This window comes from Alligator mississippiensis, chromosome 3 (genome assembly GCF_030867095.1).
Source record: "Alligator mississippiensis isolate rAllMis1 chromosome 3, rAllMis1, whole genome shotgun sequence".
NCBI classification, from domain to species: domain Eukaryota; kingdom Metazoa; phylum Chordata; order Crocodylia; family Alligatoridae; genus Alligator; species Alligator mississippiensis.
In genome coordinates this window covers 40,086,842-40,110,802 of record NC_081826.1, presented here as the reverse complement: position 1 = coordinate 40,110,802, position 23,961 = coordinate 40,086,842, and the positions used below count along the sequence as shown (strand labels likewise).

At 40.6% G+C, this 23,961-nt stretch overlaps 1 protein-coding gene across 4 annotated transcripts in view; it reads right to left on the bottom strand.

The window, feature by feature from the left end:
- The window catches only part of STK3 (serine/threonine kinase 3), a 305,616-nt gene that overhangs the window by 243,123 nt on the left and 38,532 nt on the right, over window positions 1–23,961 (bottom strand). For all 4 annotated transcript variants that reach the window (XM_059723848.1, XM_059723847.1, XM_059723850.1 and 1 more), the window contains exons 5-6: window positions 19,159–19,323; window positions 16,006–16,173 (exon numbers count right to left, since the gene is read on the bottom strand). In XM_059723848.1, coding sequence (XP_059579831.1) covers window positions 16,006–16,173; window positions 19,159–19,323 — 333 coding nt within the window. The remainder of the gene's footprint in view (window positions 1–16,005; window positions 16,174–19,158; window positions 19,324–23,961) is intronic.

Genomic DNA, 23,961 nt, shown 5'->3' with positions numbered 1-23,961 from the left:
TTCAGTGGGGACTGAATAGAGCTCTCAAAGTATTATTGTTCATATGTCTTTGAAAATAATATTCCCAAATCAAACATTTCCCTATTAAAATATCTTGCAGATAAATGAATAGTACCATAGTACAGATTTTTTCAGATTAGCACTTGTACGTATTTGACTCGTACAACAAAAATATACAGCCTTACATAAAACCAGCCAACATCAAACTGCCTTTACAGTTATTTTAGTTAAAGTTTCAAGTTAACTTACTTGTGTGTAATTATGAAATTATAGTACTGATCCTCTGCTTACTTTGAAAGTGATTAATCAAAGTCAGAGAAAGCCAACCATCAACTGAAGCATGTTTCAAATTTCCTATTCAGGGATAAGTCTAAAAAGATGAGCTAATTTTATTTTAATTAAATCCTCATTTAGAAGCATGAAATAAATGTTTTCTATTTAATTCAAATTAGACTTCAGTTGTAGTCCAAATTTCAAATATTCTCTGCTTCTGCTACTTTATTACACATCCCAGGTTAACCTTTCCCACTTACACACATAAATGAACAACAGAGTTAATATCAGATAAGGACTGGTTTGGGGATTGTGGGGGGTTGTGGGGTTTTGGTATGTTTGTTTAGTTGTTTTTTGTTTGTTTGTTTTTAATTATTTTAGTAGCAACACAGAACCACATCCTAATGGTTTTCCCCAAATAAAATTATACGAGGGATATGATATGGAAGGATTTTGTAAGTGCAACTCAGGAGCCTCTTCTATGGCCTCCAATAAACTGAAAAGAAGTGTTTGTAATTTCTGACCCCAGATACTTCCTCTCTCGATTTTAAATTACAATTATTTATATATAGTATGCCTATTACAGAGAAAGCACTTTCCAGCCATGGAAGGAAGATGCTTACTGATCTGAGGAATTAATTACCTAAGAACAGACAAATTAGAAGCAAAGGAAAAAAGAGGAGTAAAAGCAACACAAACAATTTATATAGAGTTAACTTGATTCACCATAAGCAAATGTAGCAGAATACTTTTTTTAAAGAATTTATACATGGATCAGGAACAGATTTTGTGATAATTTCAAAGTTAGCCTTAATGAAAAGTATCACAGATTTGGCCCTGCATACATAAAAATTGAAAGCCAAGTTTAGCATGACCTAGGAGCTGGAAGGGGCCTCTTGGGCCACCAAGCCTCGTCACTGTTGTCCCATAACTACTGCAAATTTCTATTTCATTAGAATGATTCCAAGGTGACTGGACAGACACCTTGCTGGGATCATTTAAGCTCAGCAGTATTCCTGCCCAGAGGAAGGGGAGGGGGCAAACTCTGTGATCTTTTGAGGCCCTTTCCAGCCCTTAATTTCTAAGATTCTATGATCCATAATTCATTCTTTTTAGTGAACCTTCCTTCCAGATTCAATCAGTTATTTATTTTTGGTTTTTTGTTGTTTTTGTTTGGTTTGGGGGGTTGGGGGGAGGGGTTTGGACTTGATCCAATTCACATCACCATCATCCTAAAGGACTTTCATTACTTATTTAAGTACATGTCATTTTTTCCCCATGAAGAGCTACGTGATGATTCAGGGTTTTTTGGCCTGTATCACCCTCCCTAGATCCACACACACTCTATATACACATTTATGGGCAAGAACCTCATTCACTATTACACTCTTGGGTTCTACAGAGACCTCATGGCACAGCCTTGTCTTTCAGTATGTCTACACGATGCAAGGCTCAGACACTACACCAGCTTCCAAACCAGGAGCAATATGGCCATGATATAAATAGTTATAGCACTGCACTAATTCAGCTATATTGCTTCTGGTTCAGGATCTAACATGTGCAGAGCAGCTCAGCACTACCTTTCTCCATATAGATATGCACTAAAAAACTTGGTTAATTCATCTCCAAAGAGCCTAGTAATGCTTACTAATCATCCAGGAGTGACTAATAATCAGTAATTAGCCATTTTCAACTTTTGTTGAGATGCCTTTTCCATGTCATATCAAGACACAGTGAAGAATGTTTTGGTTTTTTATTTATAATGAAGAAAAATCAAATGCAAAAATTGTGAGTGCAAACTGTATGCACCTTGGCTTCCTATGTAAGAATTACATGATTATGACAGAGTAAAATAACTGAAGATATATTTCTTTTACACACATACACTCATTGCCAAAAAAGAAAGTTATTCTGCAAAATAGTTGACTACATCTTGTCTGACAGAGAATAGCTGAAAGTAATCGATGCTTCATAAGCTTCAACTACCTTGAGAGGTGCAATGGAGGACATATGTCAGTACTTTTTGGCTAGGGACATACATTACACAAACTGGCTTAAGTGATCAGAAACTCGTTTAAACCTGTAACAGAACAGAAGTTCAGTGCACATAATTGACGGGGAGGGGCAAGGAACTAGGCCAGCTGTAGGAGATCAGGAAGGGTTTTTTTTTTTACACCCTCCCGACCCCATATAGCCAAGCGGTGCGAACAGGCCAGGCAAACAGGCATGCTCTTCAAAGGTACACCAGAGTTTTCACAGGAGTTTGCACAGTAAAAAGCACAGGAGGGGCCTGAACTTCAAGAGTCAGCAACTTCAGACACAGACTTCAGGTAAGTGAATGACGAGGGGGGTTACTATGTGGGTGATGACATGGAGCGCAGCCAGGGATCCTGCCCTGCTGCTGCTTCTACCCCAGAGATCCTGTGAAGCCTCCACCCAGACAAGGCCCTTGGCTGGGTCAGCAATGCCCTGCCCCTCGATTTGCAGGAGTTGCCTGGCAGGACCTCTGGGGCCTGGGGACAGTGTGTGGGCCGGGGATCCCCTCGCCCGTCCCACATGTGCCCGGATTGAGGCTCTGGACAGGCAGGCGACGGAACTCCAGGGTGAGATGAGCAGGCTGCAGGGGATGAAATTGACAGGTACTTTCATTCTCTGCTGGACTAGACACCTAGTGCAGAGACACCATGAGAGGGTCCCAAGGCAGCCAAATGGAATACAGTCACCTCCAAAGCCAGACAGTGTGCGGCTGTGACTGCTTCCCCAACACAACTGGGGAACAGAGGCAAAGCCCTGGCAGCACTGAAGGATGATGAAGCACAGGAAGCCGCAGGGGAAGACACATTCCCAGCAACCATGCAGGCTAAGTGACAACCAGGCAGCTGAGAGGAGACGATGGGTAATCGTGGTGGGTGACTCCCTCCTGAGAGGCACGTAGGGGCCTATTTGTTGACCGGATCTCACGGCACAGGAGGTTTGCTGCCTGCCTGGTGCCAGGATCCAACACAACACATCACTGTGAGGATTCCCAACCTCATTCGGCCCTCCGATTACTATCCCATAGTCCTTATCCATGTGGGCACGAATGATGCAGCCAGGAGTAGTCTGGATCACATCATGAGCGACTACAAGGCTTTAGGAGCCAGGCTTAGGAACTTGGGGGCAAAGGTGATCTTCTCATCAATCCTCCTAGTCAGCAGTCACTGTCAACACCAAGACACCTGCATCAGAGAAGTCAACCTGTGGCTCCGGAGTTGCTGCCATCACGCAGGTTTTGGCTTCTACAACCACGATCCACACTTCCATGAAAGAAGTCTCCTCAGACAAGATGGCCTGCATCTTTCTTCTAAAGGTAAGAATCTGTTCTCTTACAGGTTGGCTGATCTCCTCTGAAGGGCTTTAAACTAGGTTCGTTGGGGGATGGGGATGCAGTGGACAATGAGAACCTAGGTTCAGAGAATCATGAGCCATGCACTGGATCAGTCCAGGTAAGCACTAAGGGGCCTGATAGACATCAGGACAGAGGGGTACCAAGGGCACCTACTGCGGGGCTTAAATGTCTTCACACTAGAAACTTGTGCTCCTGCTTGCAAGCAATAACTTCAACCTGGTTGGGCTAACTGAAACCTGGTGGAACCCTACTCACAATTGGGCGGTAGGCATTGAAGGTTATAGGTTGCACAGACTGGATAAGTTGAGGAAAAAGGGAGGGGTGTTGCTCTCTGTTTAAGATTAGGATACAAGGGGGTTGAGGGGAAAGGAACTTGGGTAGAGGGGTTCTACTACAGACCGCCACACCAGGAGGATGAGCTAGACCTGGAATTCTCTGGGCAGGTCTCAGAGGCTGTACAGTCAAGAGATACAGTTGTTATGGGTAACTTAAAACTACCCTGACATCCGCTGGGAGGATCAGTCAGCCAGAACGAATTGTTCACGTAGGTTCTTAACCTGCATAAAGGACCTCCACCTAATGCAGGAGGTATACAATCCCACTAAGGGGAACACCTTGCTGGACTTGGTGCTGGATATGGGGGATAACCTGGCGGGGGGTCTACAAGTACAAGGCAGCCTAGGGGATAGGTCAATTGATCAATTCATCAATTGATCCAATTCACTATCTGGCAAAGGGTGGGAAAAGTAACCAGCAGGGCAGAAGTGTTAGACTTCAGAAAGGCTGACTGCAGTGTGGTTAGGAGATTAGTTAGTGAGGCATTAAAGCTCAAGAGCACTGACAAAATGGGAGTCCAGGAAGGGTGGTCATTCCTCAAGGAAGTGATCCTTCGAGCGCATAAGGCGGCAATCCCACTGCATAGAAAAGGGGGCAAAGGGGCCAAGAAACCCTCCTGGCTAAAATGGGAAATCCAGGAAAGCCTAAGGGCAAAAAAAGGAGCATACCATCTGTGGAAGCAGGAAGTAGCTACCAAGGAGGAGTATACCTCCTTGGCTTGCACTTGCAGGGAATCAGTTAAGAAGGCCAAAGCAGCATTAAAACGCAGGTTGGCGACAAAAATTAAGGAGAACAAAAAGTCCTTCAGGTATACAGGGAGCAAAAAGAAGGCTCAGGGCAGCATAGGATCCCTACAGGATAGACAAGGGCAGTTGGTGACATAAGAGGGACAAAGCAGAGCTCTTCAATGAATGTTTTGCCTCTGTGTTCTTGAACTCAGATCTAGACAAATCTCCCAAATGCATTACTGACAGAAGCAGGAGAAACGCCAGCCCACCAACTCTCAGCGCCAACTTAGCATCCAGGAAGAGCACACACCAACTGCTGAAACTTCCTTAGCCTGACGAAGGGTTTTTTTGAACCCAAAAGCTTCCTTAATAACTATTCTCCAACTATTTGGGTTGGTCTAATAAAAGATATCAAATTCACCCAAGGAACCTTGTCTGCTTATGTCCTTAAACCAACACGGCTACAACCTAAACCCCTGCAACTTAGTAAAGAGACACTTGGAGGGGCTGGATGTGTTTAAAATCAGCAGGACCAGATAAGCTCCATCCAAGCGAGCCTAAAGAATTAGCCAGTGTCATAGCAGAGCCACTGGAACAACTGTTTGAGCATGCATGGTGCTCAGGTGAGGTCCCAGAGGACTGGGAAAGGGCCAATGTGGTCCCTATTTTCAAGAAGGGGAGGAAGGAGGATCCGGATAACTATAGACCCGTTAGTCTCACCTCTATCCTTGGGACACCTTTGAAAAAATTATCAAGGCCCACATTTGTAGGAGTCCAAGGGGTAATATAACACCGAAGGGCACGGGTTCATAACAGCACAGGTTCATAGCAGGTAGATCGTGCCTGACTAACCTTGTTTCTTTCTATGACCAGGTCACTAAAAGCTTAGATACAGGAGTCGAGGTGGATGTCATCTACTTGGACTTTAAGGCGGCCTTCAACGCGGTATCCCATCCTATTCTTAGGAGGTTTATTGTGGGAAAATGATAAACTCTTAACAATAGGAAATGTCACTATAATCCTACATCATACATGCTTAGCACTGGGAAGAAACTAACTTGTAGTCTGCAAACAGTAAAAGGCACTTGTTTGAGTTGGCCTTTAGGAGATTACATCCTCTTCTACATCTAACTAATAATGCTGGTTGGTGAACAAGTAAATGACCTGCACACCTTGGTATCTCCCCTCCTTCCTGTCTTTTGGGTTGTCTAACACTCCAGGAAGCACCAGGAGAGACCAGAACCTGCATTCACAAAGTATTATGACAGCAACTGTGCCTGGCTTTTCCACAGAGACAGACACAAAGACAGAAAGCCACAGCAACCTCACTGCCTAGCCAAAAGCCAGACAGCGTGTCACAAAAGTGTGGACTATCCCAGTTCTAATTTACAAGGAGGTTTACATACATCTGAAAATAAAATCTATATACCAAGATCAGACAGGAAATGCTCATCAGTCACAAATACCATCTTGGAGTGGGAGAGGAGCTCTTTGTTGAAGAGACAAGGCCTAACCACCACTTAGTAAAATGGCACTCTTAGCTGACATGTCTTACAACTAATACTGTTGATGCTATCCAAAACGGCATTTGCCTTGTTTGCACCTGCAAGACACTACAGACTCATGTTGAGTTTGATCCATCAACAATCCAAGATCCTCTGCTGGAGTGCTGCCATCCAGCCAATTGTCACCTACTTCATATTTGTGTTTTTCTTATTCTTCACAAGATACAACACCTTACGTCTGTCAGCACTGAACTGCATCTCGTTGGCTCTAGCCCAACTTTCCAATCTACCAAGAACCTTATGAACCGTGTTCCTGTCCTCCAGCATGTTTGCAATCTTTCCCAGTTCCATGCTGTTAGCAAATTTGCTCATGAAGCTCTCTATTCCAGCATCCAAATCATTATTAAACACATTGAACAGCACCTGGCTCAAGACAGACTCTTATGGGACTCCACTCAAAACCTCCTACCATTCTGACATGGATCTATTTCTAATGACCCTTTTTTTGCAGCTATTGAGCCAGTTGTCTATGCACCTTGCAGTGGTTTTATCTAGCCCATGTTTCTCCAATTTGTTTATAAGAAGATCATGTGGACTACAGGAAGTTACAAAATATAAATATTTGGCTAATTTTTATGATATACTAATAACATTCATTGGAAAATAGATGCTTAATAAATAGATATTATCTTAATCTTTTCCTGAAATTTAGAGAAGTTTATCCTTCACATTCCCCATCTTAAACAGCACTACATTTAATGACCACAATGAATGGATTCCTCAAAAAAATATAAATACGTTGACAAAAATAAATAACTATTACACTTATTACAGGCATTCTGGGTGATGTTCTAACTAGACAGAAGTTAAGGGCAATACGTTACAGACTGGAATAAGGCTTTCACTCCGTATCTGGCTAGTTAGATTTTGGTAAATTGGTTTCTATCTGGCCAATGTATGCAAATACCAATTTAAACATGCACATCAAGTATTTTCTCATGTAAATCAAGAATGTTAAAAATGTATGTAAGCAATTACCTATTTCTGAACAATTTGAACATCTTCACAATGATTTCAATATTTCAGAAGCATCAAGAAAGGTATTGGAAAACCTAAATATATACCAGTAATACATCACCACATCAGAGACAGCTTTCTATAACAAGGTAGCAAGCAAATTCAAGTAGAGAGGTCTTCTATTTACCTACTATATGCACATATCTCTCTTTAAGGTTAAGAAAACCATGTCTGTATATTTTGGCAAGTGAAATACATTTTAAATAAGAAAAGCATTTGGTATGTTTTGTTTCTAAAATATTGTACTGCTAGAAGGAAGTATCTAACAATCTGTTCATTATTTATTGTATAGAGATTTTTATATGGATAATTATTCAAGTTTTGATAAGATCTCACAGCTGGACGGGCTGCTTGCTAATTCAAAGTAACAGCATATTTAAATTAAAATATAAGGCTCATTTTATTAAGGGCTCTTAAGAAAACATCACACTTCCTTAAAGTTTAGCTCTCAAAAAAAAAAAAAAACAACTGTGAACAAAAGTAGAAAAAAAATATAATTCTTAGCTCAGTGTTTTTACTAATGTACAGTTTGTCCAACTGCTTTGAACCACAAACAGTACTGCCCTCTCTAAGGAAAAGCACAACATATCCAGTTACAGTATGCAGTGGCATTTCTCATGGTGATTTATGGGGGAGGCAGCATCTTGAACTATAGAAAGAATCAATTTATACACAAATGATAGAATATGTTCTCTTTAAGACAAATACTGTTCTAGCATTAATTGTGCCAAGGTTTAACTTGAATAAATCAAATAACTAACTGGAAATTCTGACTGTAAATAGAAGTACAATGAATGCATACTATGAAGTAAGCCCTGCTGTCAACCTCACAAATAGAGAGGCCCTGGGCAGTGGAAACCATGCAGTTCAGTTGTACAAGGGAGTTCTAAGGGGGCTATGTACATGGCTACTATTACCTCTATGACAGAGGTTCTCAATCTTTTAGGATTCATCCCTCAGACTCAAGGCACTCCTTGGAAAATGCCAGAACTTTTTTTACTACAGAAAAATAATAGAACAGGGGTTGTCAACTGGGGGTATGCATACCCCCAGCGGTACTTGGAAAGGGGCTATAGAGTACACGCAGGCAGGCAGGGATAGAGCACTCCCACCCATCACCCTGTGCTGCTGCCTGCCAGGAGCAGGGCTGGGGGGTGGGGGTTGAGGGCAGTGGCTCACCTCTGTGGGCCACACAGATACCACCAGGCCAGCCAGGAGGGAAGGGGAAGCTCGCATGCAGCCACCGCCATCCACCACCCCAAGCTGCCACATGCAAGCCCCCCCTCCTCCCGCCCCTCCATGTCCAGACACCGCCAGTGAGAAAGTTTTCCCTAATATCTAACCAAAACTTCCCTTGCTGCAACTTGAAACCATTGGTCCCTGTTCTGTCATTTGCCACCACTGAGAACAGTCTAGCTCCATTCTCTTTGGAACCACCCTTCTAGTGGTTGAAGGTTGCTATTAAATCCCCACCCCCACAATCTTCTTTTCTCCAGACTAAGCTCAGGTTCCCTCAGCCTCTCAAGTCATGTGCCCCAGTCTCCTAACCATTTTCATTTCCCTCCACTAGACTCTCTCCAATTTGTCTATATCCTTTGTGTAGTGGGGGGCCCAAACCTAGACACAGTATTTCAAGTGTGGTTTCTCACCAGTGCTGGATAGAAGGAAATGATCATTTTCTTCAGTCTGCCCCATGGACCTGTACATGTCTAGCTTTTCTAAACAATCCCTAACCTGTTCTTTTACCACACTGGCTGTAGGTTCTTCTATTTCCTGGTATACTTCCTTGGTGAGCTGCCCATTCTTTCTTTGCCTGTACACTTTCCTTTTGCATGTGAGGAATTTGAGAAGCTCCTTGTGCAGCCACATTGGATGCAGATGAATGGTAGAAGACCAATGTGTCGGGACAGTTTCTTGTTGGGTTTCTAATACCATGCCCCTTAGAAGCTTCTAGCCCTCCTGATCATCTTTATCTTTCAATCTATCTACCCATGCCTATTAGCTCCTTGAGTTGGATGAAATCCACCTTTTTGAAATGTAACATCCTAATTTTGCTGACCTCATGCTTTTTCCTGGTCTCAGAATCTGAAATTCTGTCATACTGTAATCACCTCCTCCCAAACTATCCATCCACCAGTTCTCCCCTGTTGGTCAGGACAAGAACCATTATATATGACCCCCCCTAGTTGTATCCTCCACTTTCTGCAGGAGAAAGTTGTCCTCCACACAAGTTAGGAACTGGCTAGACATTTTATGTATGGCTGCAGTTCTACCAGCAGATATCCAGAGAATTGGAAGTCCCCCATCAATACCATCCCATAGCTAGATTTGTCACCTGCTTGAAGGAGTACCTCATCCACCTTCTCTTCCTGATTAGGTGGCCTACAATAAATTCCCACATTATACAAGTGCTGCGTCTTTCACCTTTCATCTTTACCCAAATGCATTCTGCTTTGCTGCCTTCTTTCTCCTGAACCAGGGAACAAGTGCATGCATTTCTGACACACAAGGCAACACCACCACTTTTTCTCTGAGCCCTGTCCTTCCAAAACGGAGTGCAACCCTCTACGTTGATATCCCAGTCATAAGAGCTGTCCCACCAGGTCTCGGTGATGCCAATCTGATCATAGTTCTTTTCACAGGCCGCAGCTTCCAAACTCATCTCATTTATTCCTCCTACTTTTCACATTTGTATACATGCATTGGATGTATTTTGCATTTTGACCTCTTTGCTTTCCTTTTGTGCCACTCATTGCAGTCCTCTGTCCCTTTCTCAGAACTGAGCTGCTTCTTCAAGTCCTTTCCCATCTGGACTATGTGCTTTGCTGCTGGAGTGTTTTGACCACCATTTCCCATGGACCCTAGTTTAAAGCCCTACTTACTAGGTTGTCCAAGCGACGACCAAAGATGCTCTCCCCATTCTTGTCAGGTGGATCCTATCTCGTGATAAAGTAAGCAGATACTACAAAGTTTTATACTGGAAACACCAGGATAATATCTACAATGTTCTTTTGTCCCTAACAGCAAGAGAAGCCTCAAATTCTCAAACAATTATTCACATTATCTCTCTTTAGTTTGGGATTCGTTTTATTTGCTTTTTACATGTATTAGCATTTTGCAGGTACTACCTGCATAAGTAAAGTGATAGATAAAAATGATAAAAGATAATAAATATTCTCAGTGTGTAATACGGTCTTCACCACCATCTTATAGTAATCCTGAGATGACTGCATGGATATTACTGATAACCAGCATAATAAACTCCAGCTGAAAATCAAAAACTGAAGCAATTTTCACACTACCAAGAAACAAAGCCATTTAACCATGATTTCCCTTCTCTAGGACTAATAAGTCTATAGCAGGACTATGGAAAACTAAAGACCGGTAAAACCAGAGCCTTTAGCTAGCTGATAAGAGAACAGAGACTATAACAACAGAGGTACCATTTGTTTATTATAATTATTCCTTTGGGTTAAGGATAAGGATTCTAATATCCTTAAAGTTTAAGTTCACACCAAATGAAATGGGAAAAACTAAGGACTTTATGGAAAAAGGAAATCCTGGTTTCTGACATCATTTTACACTGTATGGTATATCACAGATTTTAAAAAGAGTGAGAAAACTCTTTACATCTAACCAAGACCTCCTTTGTACAAAACTGCAAAAAATTCTAAAAACTGTAAAATATTTAGGCTCATAAAATCTATGCTACTAACAGTAAGGTCGGTTCAAGAAAGTCCAAATGTAAGATGACAGAAAAAAACAACTTTAATGTGTCAATGAAACTGATAGAGCTATTCCACCAGTAGAATTATTGTAGCATTTTTCAGCTAGAATTAACTGTGCATTGAGATGCCTCATCTCACCAATTTTTCCTGTCCTCATTATACGGTATATAGTCAAAAGACAAAAAATTGTCTACTACCTAAACAAGGGCTTCCATACAAATATGATGCCCAACACCACAAATTCATTCACTTTTCCATTTTTATGGCAATAATTCCAACTCCAATCTATAGTTATAATGCAGTATACAGAACATTAAAAGCTTCATGGAGAAAGGCAGCTTGTTATAAGATACGTCAGGGAAAAAGAGAGATCATAAGCACATTAGCGTGTGGTGGAAGTGACACAAGCTAAGCAGGAGGTATGGATGATCTGGGTAAGTGCCATGGAAAAATAAATATCATGATTGGACTTAAGGCAAATGGAAACAATTCATTTGGCTTCCTACAATACACTGTGGAACATATGATGTCCACATGTCCATTACCAACAAACTTCACCACAGAAAGGCCAGTGCTTTGATATATTGAAAAAAATATATCCACCACCAACCTCTTCCATACCACAGTAGCCTGAGTTACTGCAGCTTGAAAAGAAAGAAGATAAAAGGAATTTAAAAAGTAAGATGTCTGTAGAAGGTTGGTGGTATTTATCTGAAGTACCTCATCCTGTCACAAGGTGTTGATCCTGCTGGAGAAGGGTTAGGACAGGTCAGCTGACTTGGGCTATTCTCCCTCTGTGGTGGGAGAAACACCTTTCTCCTAGCACAAAAAAGCTAGCATAGAAGCATTCAATGGGTTTTTTGCAGAAGAGAGCGCACACTTCCACAAAAGAGAGAGCACTTCCACCAGGAATCTCTTTTCTCTCACACCAGCTCAAATGCCAATACACTTCTGAGAAGTCGTGAGGAGAACTATGGGATACAGAGATTCCATTAGGGATTAGTCAAGCCCTGCTGCCCCTGCCAGTTGCTTACTGACAGCCTTCCATGACAGGGGAGAGGGCAGGCTTTCAATCTTTAAGCTCCAATGAGGGCGAGGAGAACCTAAGGAGCAGCCCTCTGACCTCCCTAACTGGAGAGCTCACTTTGGGGTATCCAAGTAGCTGTCCAGCTGGAATGCCTGTATGCTCTAGCCTGAATCTATTTTTCCAGCGCTAAGAATTTCTCAGTGCTGTAATTAAACACCCACTTCAGTGAGATAAGCAGTTATGTCTTTACCTGAACTTCTGGGTGGAATCCCAAGGGAACAAATATATCTAGAGTATGTGCTGAACAGTTCTGGGAAAGGAAACATATAAACAACTAATCCTGGAGAGAAGATTTAATATGAAGCTGATGACAATTTATTGCCAATTTGTTTGTTAACAAAGCATGAATTTGGACTATGCATAGTGTACAAACTAGGTCCCACTAAAACTGGGAAAAATGCTTGTTCAGCTTAGTAAAATATAGCTTCTTTATCTGCTAAAAAACGTTTGCTAAGGAAAATATTGTCAGTGCAATGTAGTGCAGCTTGATTATTGCAAGGAAAAACACTGCTAGAATATCAAGAAAACTTCTATTTACCAATTTTCATTGAAGGTGTCTAGAGCTACTCTGACAAAAGTAGAATGGTCAGTGTCAAATTCTGTGCTAGAATCAAGGTCATAATGCAAACAATAAGTGGGAAAGAAGAGTAAGTAAAATGCATGGTGACTTCATTCAAATTCAGATATATGTAAATAATCTTATCAAAATAGCATTGTGTCCCTACCATAACCAATCCTTGATCACAGTTATTTCTAGTGGCTGTTTCACCATTTTCAAAGGCAGTCCTCAGCCTGTTATCAATATTTCCCCCTCCAAGGTAGTATAGAGGTAAACACTAACATGTGAAGAACAACAGACATTGCCCCTGAAGTATGTCAAAGAATGCATCTTTATATAATGCTGCCAGCAGTGTGAACACAGACATCAAATGTGTGAGAAAATCCCAGGCCTCTGCCTGGATGGAAAAGAGTGCTACTTTTAGACTACTGGCTTGGCTGATGGTCATGCTCTTTATAACCACAAGCCAAATAAATAAAAGGTGGTTCCAGACCATATCAGCCTCAGATCTGCAAAAGAAATAAATGAAATACCACTCCTTAAACATATATATTCACAAATGCTGAACCATAAGTTTAAATACGTTACAAGTAGTACCAAGAAATATCACTGCTATTTTTCAACCTGAAATGCCTTTTTTCCTCCCTAGTCTGAAACTCAGTACAATTTTTGGAGTAGCTAGAGTGTGGTTAAGGGAAGGAAGCTATGCTTGTTTGCATGGAATCTGCTATTTCCTCCCTGCCAAAACACTTGTTTAAAAAAGTCATGTAATATTCCTATTAAACTGTAAATGCAGTCGACAAGGAAATGGCCTACTGGCAGTGTATTACCTTTGTGGCAGTGCCAACCGGCCTACAGCAAAATAGTGCATATGATAATTTCAACAAGCATTCCCAAGTAACAAAATTGTCCTTTACATAAATACCACAGAACTCAAGCAAGATCCAGAAAAAGCAATGAAAATTTGCCCAAGCTTTCATGCTTGCCTATATCAATTGTATGTCATAACTAAAACAAAATAGGAAAGCATCTACATATGTCCAAGAATCCTGTGAAGTTAGATCATATAACTCTGGGAAAACTATTTCAACTTAAATCTGCGTATTTCTTGTTAACCACTGTAACAACTCACTAATAAAAATTAAGACAAACTGTAGGTATCAAATATACAAAAGAGTTCTAACTGCATACAAGTCCTTAAAGACCATAACACAATTTATTAACAAGAACATGTGTTCTGTGTAATCCAGAATTGTTATGTTAAATTACTTTGGCCTTTGATATCATTCATTTGATTACAAGAATTAAATAGATTCACAAGCCTTCAAATTCAAACAGTGACCTTTGGTTTATAAGCAGCTATTGTCATGCTTATAAAATCCTCCCTGATAATTTAGTCCTTACCTTTCATTACCTAGTGCAACTACATGAAATTATGTTAAAGTGAACCCAGATGTAACGAAGATGATTTCATTAATGTAAGAGTACAATTGAAAAACTCAATATAATCAAATCTAATTAATATGTAATCAATAGTTTCAGAATAGTTTTAAAATGTTAATGCATCATAAGACATTAAACAGAAACTTTGAAAAATATTTGTTTTGTTTGTCTCAGTTTTCATTTAAATTATTTCATTTCAGTCTTTAACTATAAAACAGCTAATTTGCCAGAAACAACAGCTTTGCCAAAAGTTTTATTAGTTGTCTCTTTAAATGCTATAATGTTTCAAACCACAAAACAATCAGTAGCTTTGCTTTAACTACTCACTAGCAAAAGTTACCGAGATCTCTGGAGAACATTCCTGCTTAGAAATGTAAGTACAGAGACGCGTGCGCGCGCACACGCGTTCTAAAAACACTTGAATTTATTCAAGTGTTACCTTAAAGTCACCATGTTAAAACAGCACAGCACCTTCGTACTCAACAGCTGTGGCTCCCTTTATTTATATAAAGATGACTCATGACACACTGACAAAAAAAATTAATACAGTAATCAAGTGTGCGCATCACATTTAAACATGCTGAAAACACATGGGAAACACACTGCCTATAACAATTAATCGTGCCTTGATAACACTAAATTGGTTCTATTTGCAAATGCACACTGAAATAATCATTTTTATTAATAATCAGACTTATCTGAAAGGCTTTTCTAAGAGACATTGCTATAATATAGTGCAGTTCAATAAACAAAGGTATGTCTAGTGGTGACTGTCTGGAAAAATACCTTTCAATCAACTTTTTAGAAAGCAGTATTTTTCTCCAACCATCTCTGACCCATTTATTTTTACACAATAACATTTAAATTAATGAAGCAACATATTTTTATTTTAAATTTAGAAACAAGTAAAAACCAATCTGGGATTACGAACACCTACATTAACAGGTAACAGGCCAAATTCTGAATACCATTCTTAGCCATCTTTAAAAATCAAAAAACTCTTTTAAAAGGAGGACGATGACCTCATGGTTATGGCACCAGAAGTCAAGCTGCAGCCTTGAACCTGGGGCCTTGGCCTGCCACCTCATGGTTAGCCACTCAGCCTGGTCAAAGCTAGCGTGAAACCTCCATTAGTGCCTAACCCTCCACCTACTGCTTGTCACTGGAGTGGCCAGGCAGGGTCAGCTGACCCATCCACTTCCAGAATATAAACCCCAGACAATGACTAGGAAGTGTCCAGGCAACAGAGCAACCTGACCCAAGACTGCTTCCCTGTTCACTCTGGCTTACTCTTTGACTTCACTCTCTATTTGATTTCCCAGCTTCTTGACTTGACATGCCCCCTAGACTTCGTTCTCTGTTTGATCTCCTGGCTTCTTGCCTTGGCTTTTCCATGGACTTTGCTCATACCTGGACTTTGCTCTTGGACTGACCTTCTGGCTTCCTGACCCGGTTCAACTTCTATTCTATAGATTCTATTTACCCACCCTGGTCCTGCCTGGTGCCTCAATCTCCAAGTGGCTACAAATCTGGCCAGCCATGTCCTGGCATAACACCAGACTTGGACTTTTGAGATGTAGGTCCAACCTAACATGGAATTCTTGGATTACTTAATCTCTTAGTGCTTTAGTTCTCCATCTCTGAAATGGCAAGCAATAGTGCTTCCCAACCTCACAAAAATACTGTAAAAATAAACTCAGTGTTTACAAGGTATAAACTACAGTGACAGGGGGCAGACAAAGTCAGGCATCAAATGATTAATGACTCCAAGACTGTCCATTTTGCCTGTTATAAGTGACAGCCTGACTGCACAGATAGTTTTATCATACCAGCATCAATATCTTTTGGGGGCAGAGGGAGGAAGGTATACATACAACTTACTCTCATTGGATGTATGTCAGCATATGGAGGTTTTCCTTCAGCCATTTCTATTGAAGTGATACCAAGAGACCAGATGTCTGCCACACAGTTATAACCAATTTCTTGTATTACCTCAGGAGCCATCCAAAATGGAGTTCCTATAACAGTATTTCGTTTTGCCATTGTATCCTGTAATTACATGTGTACAATTAAAATCCAATTTAAAAGTTGGTCTAATAAAAGATATCAAATTCACCCAAGGAACCTTGTCTGCCAATTAAAATTCAGGCATTTAACTGCAGAGATATGAACCACATTTGTTCCACATAATGAAAATACAGTTGCAGTCTTATAAGCACTATACAGACCCTCTCCCAACTCTTTAAACAAATACATGTCCTCAAAACTTGCAGGTAACATCTGTGATTGAGGAAGCCCTTTTCTTCCAAATATGAAGTAAAGCGGGTAAGAGTCCTTCACTTTTGACTAACAAAGAAGGTTCCCAAGATGTCAGCGTCCCAATTTCTGTTTCATGTGATTGTTTTATTTTCTTTCTAAATTTTTGCTCCAAGAATTTTTACTCATAGTTTACTGATCTGTACCCTCAACCACTTTATATCAAAGACTTCTATAAATTTAACACTTCATCATCACAGGATAAGACAGAACATCTTTGGGTATGGACAGCCATACTTTTCGGCTGTAAACAGACATCTCATTTGAAGTGGTCCTCATTGTCCCAGGCTCTAACCCAGATCAAAACAGAAACAGTACAGTCACTTACAGAAACAGCCCTCCCAAGCTGCATGGCTGCTCCTCTGCCAGTAGGTGGCCAGCAAGAGCTCACAGCCTTAGGACTTGTCTTTGGAATGACACAATTAGCTTGAACCACCTCCAATTAATTTATATACACACAGCATACAAACAACAATGTCCCAGAGAAAAACTGTTATCACATTTTATCTTGTGTATTCACATAGGTATTAAAAGCAAGGCAATGGACCTGTATGTCTGTAGGATCCTGGGACAAAAGGTTTTCTTCCCAGAGAAATGCAACATCTGTATACAGCCTTGGAGCTGATTTAAAAGAGAAGGGGCTCTTGCTCCTAGCTGAACCGCAGGAGTACCTGCTACTAGTGCCGTACGAAGGTTCAGGTGCTGATTTGATTCACAGGAGATTCAGCCTGATTTGGCAGTCAAATCTCCAAATCTGAATCAAATCAGGAGACCAATTAAAAGGTCTGAATCAATTCGGAAACGATTCGGAGAGCTTCGGAAATTCAGGCAGTCCCCACTTGCTGATGCAAAAGAGCCAGGCACTGGAACCAGGAGTTGGGGCTGGGCGGGGGATGGAGCCGATTCGGAGATGCGGTTGAATCTTCAAATCAGATTCGGCTGAATCGATTCAGGACAGGGATTCAAGTCACCGAATCAAATCACTGTCCCCCGAATCAACTGAATCCGAATCCAAAGCAAATACTAGCCACTTTGCACAGGCCTACTTGCTATATTCTAACAATTGTGTACGGACAGCCGATAGAAATGTAGCAAAACAGCTCCAACTTCACCACTTGTTCATCCAGAGTTAAAGTTGGAGTAGTTTTGTTACATTTGAACTGCTCCTGGCTTGTCCACACAACTGTTCAAACGCAACAGCTGCTGCATGCTCCTGAGCGGCAGCTCACCTTTTGAAATGCTTTCAAACATGCATGCATCCATCCCATTAGTGCATCAGCTACTCCACATTTACTGCCCATGTGTACACTCTTACCCCACAGTAAATTTAGAATACCTTATGCCATCTCTCAGTGGGGAGTGTTCAAAGAGTAGCTGATGCACTAAAACTTCACCATAGTTTACTTTGCAGTAAACTTGTTTGTGTACCGTAAAGGAATCAAAATGTCCTAAAGGTATTAAACTGCATCTCCAATGCCTTTGGATTAATTTAACGAAACAAACACAGAAAACCCCAACATTTATTAAATTAGCTCCACTAAGCAAATCTGATTGAACAAGGCATCTTTTTTCCTAACTGGTTTGTCTCTCACCACTTCTTCTCTTAAATGTCTGGGACCAAATATCTCTAGCTCAGTGTTCATAGCCACTCAAGTGTTGTCCTTTCTAGAAATTCCAACTTCCAGAAATTACAAGTATGATAATTAGACCCCTGCCACACATTACCCTCAAGACATGATTAGCCAGTTACTCACGTCTTAAGTTGTAATTCTGCCAAACATACAATCAATTAATGGCATGATAAACAGAGGAATAATCCATAAAGCTATTCCACAAAAGATGTGCAATAATTTTGTGGCTCATTCCTATTACACCATTAACTGAGTGTGTGACCAAGTGCTCTCCTGTGGCTGGAAGCCCCACCAGCTAACAGGACACCCCATGAGCTTCCATGACTTGAAGCCTGCAGCTGATGGGGCTTGCAACTGTGTGGGGATGCCTCATCTGCTTCCATGGCTGGGAGTTCCATAAAGTGACAGGGCTCCCGGCCCAGGGAGTACATGGGGCACCCTGGCAGTTGCAAGTCCCAACAGCTGCAGGTTCCCAGCCATAGGACCTTGCTCATTTGCCAATCCAGGGGGAGCCCAGGATCATGACCCTGGCTCTCCCTGCATCAGCAATAAAGCTTGATTGGATCTGATGCTGGATCCCACAATCACACCTCCTATCATGCACATGTGGCATAGCAGGAAGTGCAACTATGTGTATCACACTACAGATCCTATCACACTTTTTACCTATGTGTCTGGCAGGGCTCTTAGTGTCACAGTTAAAACTTCTATTACTTGAATCTTTTATGCATCAGAAACTGAACTGAGGCAGTATCCTCAGATCAAATGGTCAACCAAAGTCATCAGATGGTAATGTCTTCAACTCCTAACCAAGTCAATTTGCATAGATAATTCATGGTTAAAAACTTCAAATCCCTTAACCAGGAAAACATGATACAGTGGTACTTAAGACAGTTATATAATCATTAATTGGAATGGAGGGCTACAACATAATCATCATAAAAAGACAACCACTAGCTCTCCCATTACTGCCAGTCACTCCTAGCTTTAAAGGATGAAATGACAACTAAAAAGTGGGAAACCTTTTTTTAAAAACCTGGTTAAGGGTCATAATCTAAAAACCATTTTGATCTTTTCACATACTTACAGTTAACTGGCCAGCCACTCCAAAATCAGCTAATTTTGCATGCCCCTCAGTATTAAGGAGGATGTTTCCTGCTTTTATATCTCGGTGTATTTTCCTCATGAAGTGTAAATATTCAAGTCCTTTAAGTGTAGACTTAAGAATGGTTGCAATTTCATCTTCTGTTAACTATGGAAACAAAATAAAACATACAAAATAAGTGCTTTTCTTCTCCCATACAAAATTAAATAATGTTACAGCCTAGAAGACCACAATTCCAATTCTGTAAACTGCTTCATAATAACCATTCATATAACAGACAAAAGTTTTGGTAGCTATTTTACAGAAACAAGACAGGACCACATCCAAGGAAGTTCATAATTTATGACCCAATCCATGCAATCAGATCCAGGCAGCTGGATCTTTGCACGTATAGACAGCCTGTAGAAGAAATAAGTGAGCTTCAAATAGGACCAGGGGTTCATCCATGCAGATTGTTTCAGAAGTGGGATCTAAACATTACAGAAGCAAAGTAGTAGTTGAAAGGGTCCCTAAATCTTTGGTTACACCTCCTTATAGTGTTTCTTTATTTTACAGGTATAAAAGAGAAATTGTCTCTCTCTCTCTCTTTTAGTATAAGACAGTGTACATCCATCATCCCACCATCACCATTCTGTAAGTTATAAAAGCTACAGTTAAAATTTCCAAAGCTAGCCCATTTTAGTTTTCAAAAAGTTAGATTTGTTAAGCAATATTAAAAGGTTTCTGTTTTCTACCAGAAAAAAAAAAAATCTAAATTTTACTGAAAAGCAGCTAGTCAAAAAAGTAGTTTTCCTCTCAATGTTCATATTGCCCATGGATTTAGTCCGCAACGAGAATTACTAGACAAGCTAGCTTTGACAATATGGTGACAAAAATTAAATTTAAAAGCATTTAACTGCTATCTAACCAATTAATCATTACCTAGGTCAACAGACCAGTCAGGCCAGATGACACCTAGCAAAATAGGGCTATCAGTCACCCTCTTTTGCAGATAGCTCCACCTAAATGGCACAAGGCCAGAATGGTTTCTCAAGTTCCCATGCCTTGAAGTACTTAATACAGTTTGCACAACAAACTGGCAGTCCTAAATTTGGAAGGAGATAAAGAGAATGCAATACTTTAATTTCTCAAACTCCCACATATGAAACTCTTGCTCAGCTACAATTAGCAATAGCAAAGCTGTAGGCCTGTCCATTAGCATTTCCTAATGGCAGTAACTATCTCCGAGTCTTACAGTGCTGACAGCTTACTGTTAGCAGATAGTGCTACTTAGGAGTTACTTGGCAAGAGAAGAAAAAGAAAAAACAAAAGGGGATGACAGACTGGGTGTATAGGAACAAAGAGAAAAACAAAAAAACTGGACCAAAAAACTGAATGAGTTACAAAGACAGACAAGAGAGGCAATAGCTTTTGTGGGTGATATCATTTATTGGACCCAATGCATGGTTGGAATATTTAGGCAAGCTTTTCAGTATCACTGTACCCTTTCTCAGGTCTCTGGACATAATATATGAAGACAATATCACTGTATGGGCTACTAAAACCCTTGCTAACAAACCTATCACATATCACCACCTGTGATGCAGAGAGGTGGCGTAGACAGATTTCTAACCACACAAATTTCCATAAGGCCCATCAGACCCAACTGCTGTTTTCACCGGGCTGGCATCTCAATTATATTTTGAAAATAATATATCTATTTAACCTCAAAAACTATTAGCTTTTAGGCCATTTAAAGTCAACTCTTCTATAAATTACCTTTGCTATATGGTACACAGCTAAAATCTTCAATAAATTCTGAAGTAGGAACACATAAAAGTCCATTTCAGTTAGAGATTACACACTGTAATGCTTCCACAGACCAAGTTTACTGAACATACTTGAAGCCTTGCATCCCTCTATTTCCCATTCCCTCCCCACCCCAAACAGCTCCTTGTGTGGAAAGAAGTCTTTCAGTGAATAAAATGTTCTAAACAGAGGCATCTTCTTAGGCTGGAAGGTGTTAGTAACAGAGATCAACAGGTTCTTTGATCTAGTGACAACTGCACAGGCTGGAGCCTATGAGCCTGTTAAATAAATGGCATGGACAGTCTGGGCATATCCAAACGAGTGCGATGCTGCAAACCACACGCACCACACACACAGGCATTCTCTGCACTGATAATTTGCAGCACTGGGGGGGGGGGGGGGGGGGGGGAAAGAGGGGGGTGTTGACACTGGGAGATCCCAGTGTCAAGGAAACCCGTGGCAGAAAAAAAAAGTGGGGCGGCACATGTGGTGGCAGTGTGCACTACTCAAAACCAGAGCATAGCCAGCCAGACACACACTCCAACTGACAGCCAGGCTCCACATGCCCAAATCACCACTGCTGCAGCCCCAGAAGGCCCCCAGAACCCAAGGTAAGGCTGCTAGAACCAGCCCAGGTGCTGGGCTGGCCTCTCCTACCCCACCTGGAGCATTTTTCCTTGTGCTAACCCCATGTGCAGGGGCCAGGGCAAAAAGCAGAGACACAAATTTGTGCTGCTGCTTTTTTGCACATGGCAAGTGCATACCCCTGCTCATGGGGACGTGGCTTCCGTGTTCCCTCTTCCTTACTTCCAGTTTAATTTTTCACTAAACTCAAAAGGGCTCTGCCCGTTGACGCCAAGAACATGCCTTCAAACTCTGGAATAATTGTGCCTAAGCAAGCCTATCTGTATTTTTATAAACACAGTTATCACTATGAGAAGATAATGTACCACTTTTCATGAAATCATAGCCTATATTAAGGTCAGGAGAGAAGCATTTTCAGTACCAAGATACTGCTCTTTCATATACACTCCAGATGTTCATGTTACTGGTGTCCACAGCTGTGCTCAGTTTTCACCAAGTTCCCTTTCCCCCCCCCCCCCCCCACTGAACACAGTACTGTTCACTATTAATTTATAAAAACTCTGGTGAAAAGGGCATTTGTAATTTTGCATTAAGAGTCAATAAGCGTGTAACAAAATAGTAACAGAACTCTACAATTTTCTATATTGCTATGTTTACTCTTTGTTCTTTCTGGTAAGATACATGGGAAATTGTGCTACCCTTAGTAAATATGAAAAAAAACAAAGAAGCAGAACAAGAAATTAGATTTAAAAAATTAAAGAATACAAATACTTGAATGAAGAAAACAGCAAAACATCTTCAAAGAGAAACATTAGTGTGGAAGTGTCCCAAGGAATGATGTGAAAATACCATTCCTTGGGACCTTCAAAAGCAGACTGGACAGCGCTTTGTTTTAAAAAAATGCACCAGAGGTATCCAGCATTGACAATGCAATAGACCCACTAGATCTTCTTATATATACACACAGTTTATAATTAAACATTTATATAATACTATAAATTATATCCTGTCTTTTCAGAGAAGACATTACTGTCAACAAATGACAGGTACCTGATCCAAAAAGCAAATATAATGTAATTCAGCAACATGCATGCAATTGGGATATGGCCATTTTTTTTTTGGCCGATAACAAAACGAGCACAATATTCAGATACCATGAAAGATTACAGAAAACACAATTATCTCAGTTGCTTTGGATGAACTGAATAGGAACACACAAGTTCGTTAACAAACGTTATCATCAGATAACAGTAAGCGTTATTACGTGCCATATCCCAGGAAAAAGCCCTCCAGATTTCTGACAACCTGCAAATATATTAAGATAAACCCAGAAAGAATCTATCCCACAAACTGAACGACTCTTCTGACAATTATGTGAGCTGTTCACAAAGTTGGAGTGTACTCAATTAAAGGAAATAATTACTTGTTTTAATATGGGACTGGGCACATGAGGTCAACAAGCTCTCAGTAATTTGATAGTATAAAAACTAGAGGGGCATATTCTAACTGGGGAACCATGCAAGATTCCTGTTTACCCCCTCCTATTCTCACTTACCCAAGACTTCAAAAAATTTAAGCAAAGCAAGAACAGTTCTTTAAAGTTTTGTAAGAGAATAGGATATACTATTTCCCTTGCTATTGTTAAAAATGTATCATTCTGTAAGCCAGGAGAATGACCCAACAGAAAAGAACAAAAATAGTCTTAGTCAGCAAGAACATTCCCACAGGAGTTAGCATTCACAATAAGCTTTAATTATTTAACAAACAGAACAGCTTCCCAATTTGAGGTTCAAGGCAATCTCATTAAAACTGGGTGTGGAGCCTGATCTTCCCAGTGAGTCTTACAAACCTATCTCTTGTCAAGTGGGAAACAAAACTGAGTTGGAGTTAACTCCTTCTAAACTGGGGATCAGTTAGTGTCTTGCACCCTGTCATACATACCTTGTCTGCCACAAAGGTCAACAGTACTTAAGATATTCACTTTTCAATTAGCCACATGAAAGTTAAAACCTTTATTTGCACCTTTTGTTTATGTGACTGCTGTGGCTCTTCAAAAGATTTTGAAAGTTGCTTGGGAACTCACAGCTCCACGCTATGCATGGCTCAGCAACAAAGGTTACTTGAGGTAAAACTTTCCTTGTCCCCTTCTCTCCTTAAAGTTATTTACCTGGTTAAGAATCAAGTGACATTGGGAATCTCATATCAAACTGAAGGCAAACATGTTAAGGGGGAAGAAATAGAATGATATCAGGGGAAAAGGCATTTCCTATTGCTTAAGCTCATAATGCATTCTGCAGCATACAGGGGTGATGCTGTAAGAATATAGAAATCTTTTACTACATTAATTCAGACCACTAAAGAAATTGCTCTATTGTGAATAACTTAAAGTATATAAAAATACCATTTTCTGTC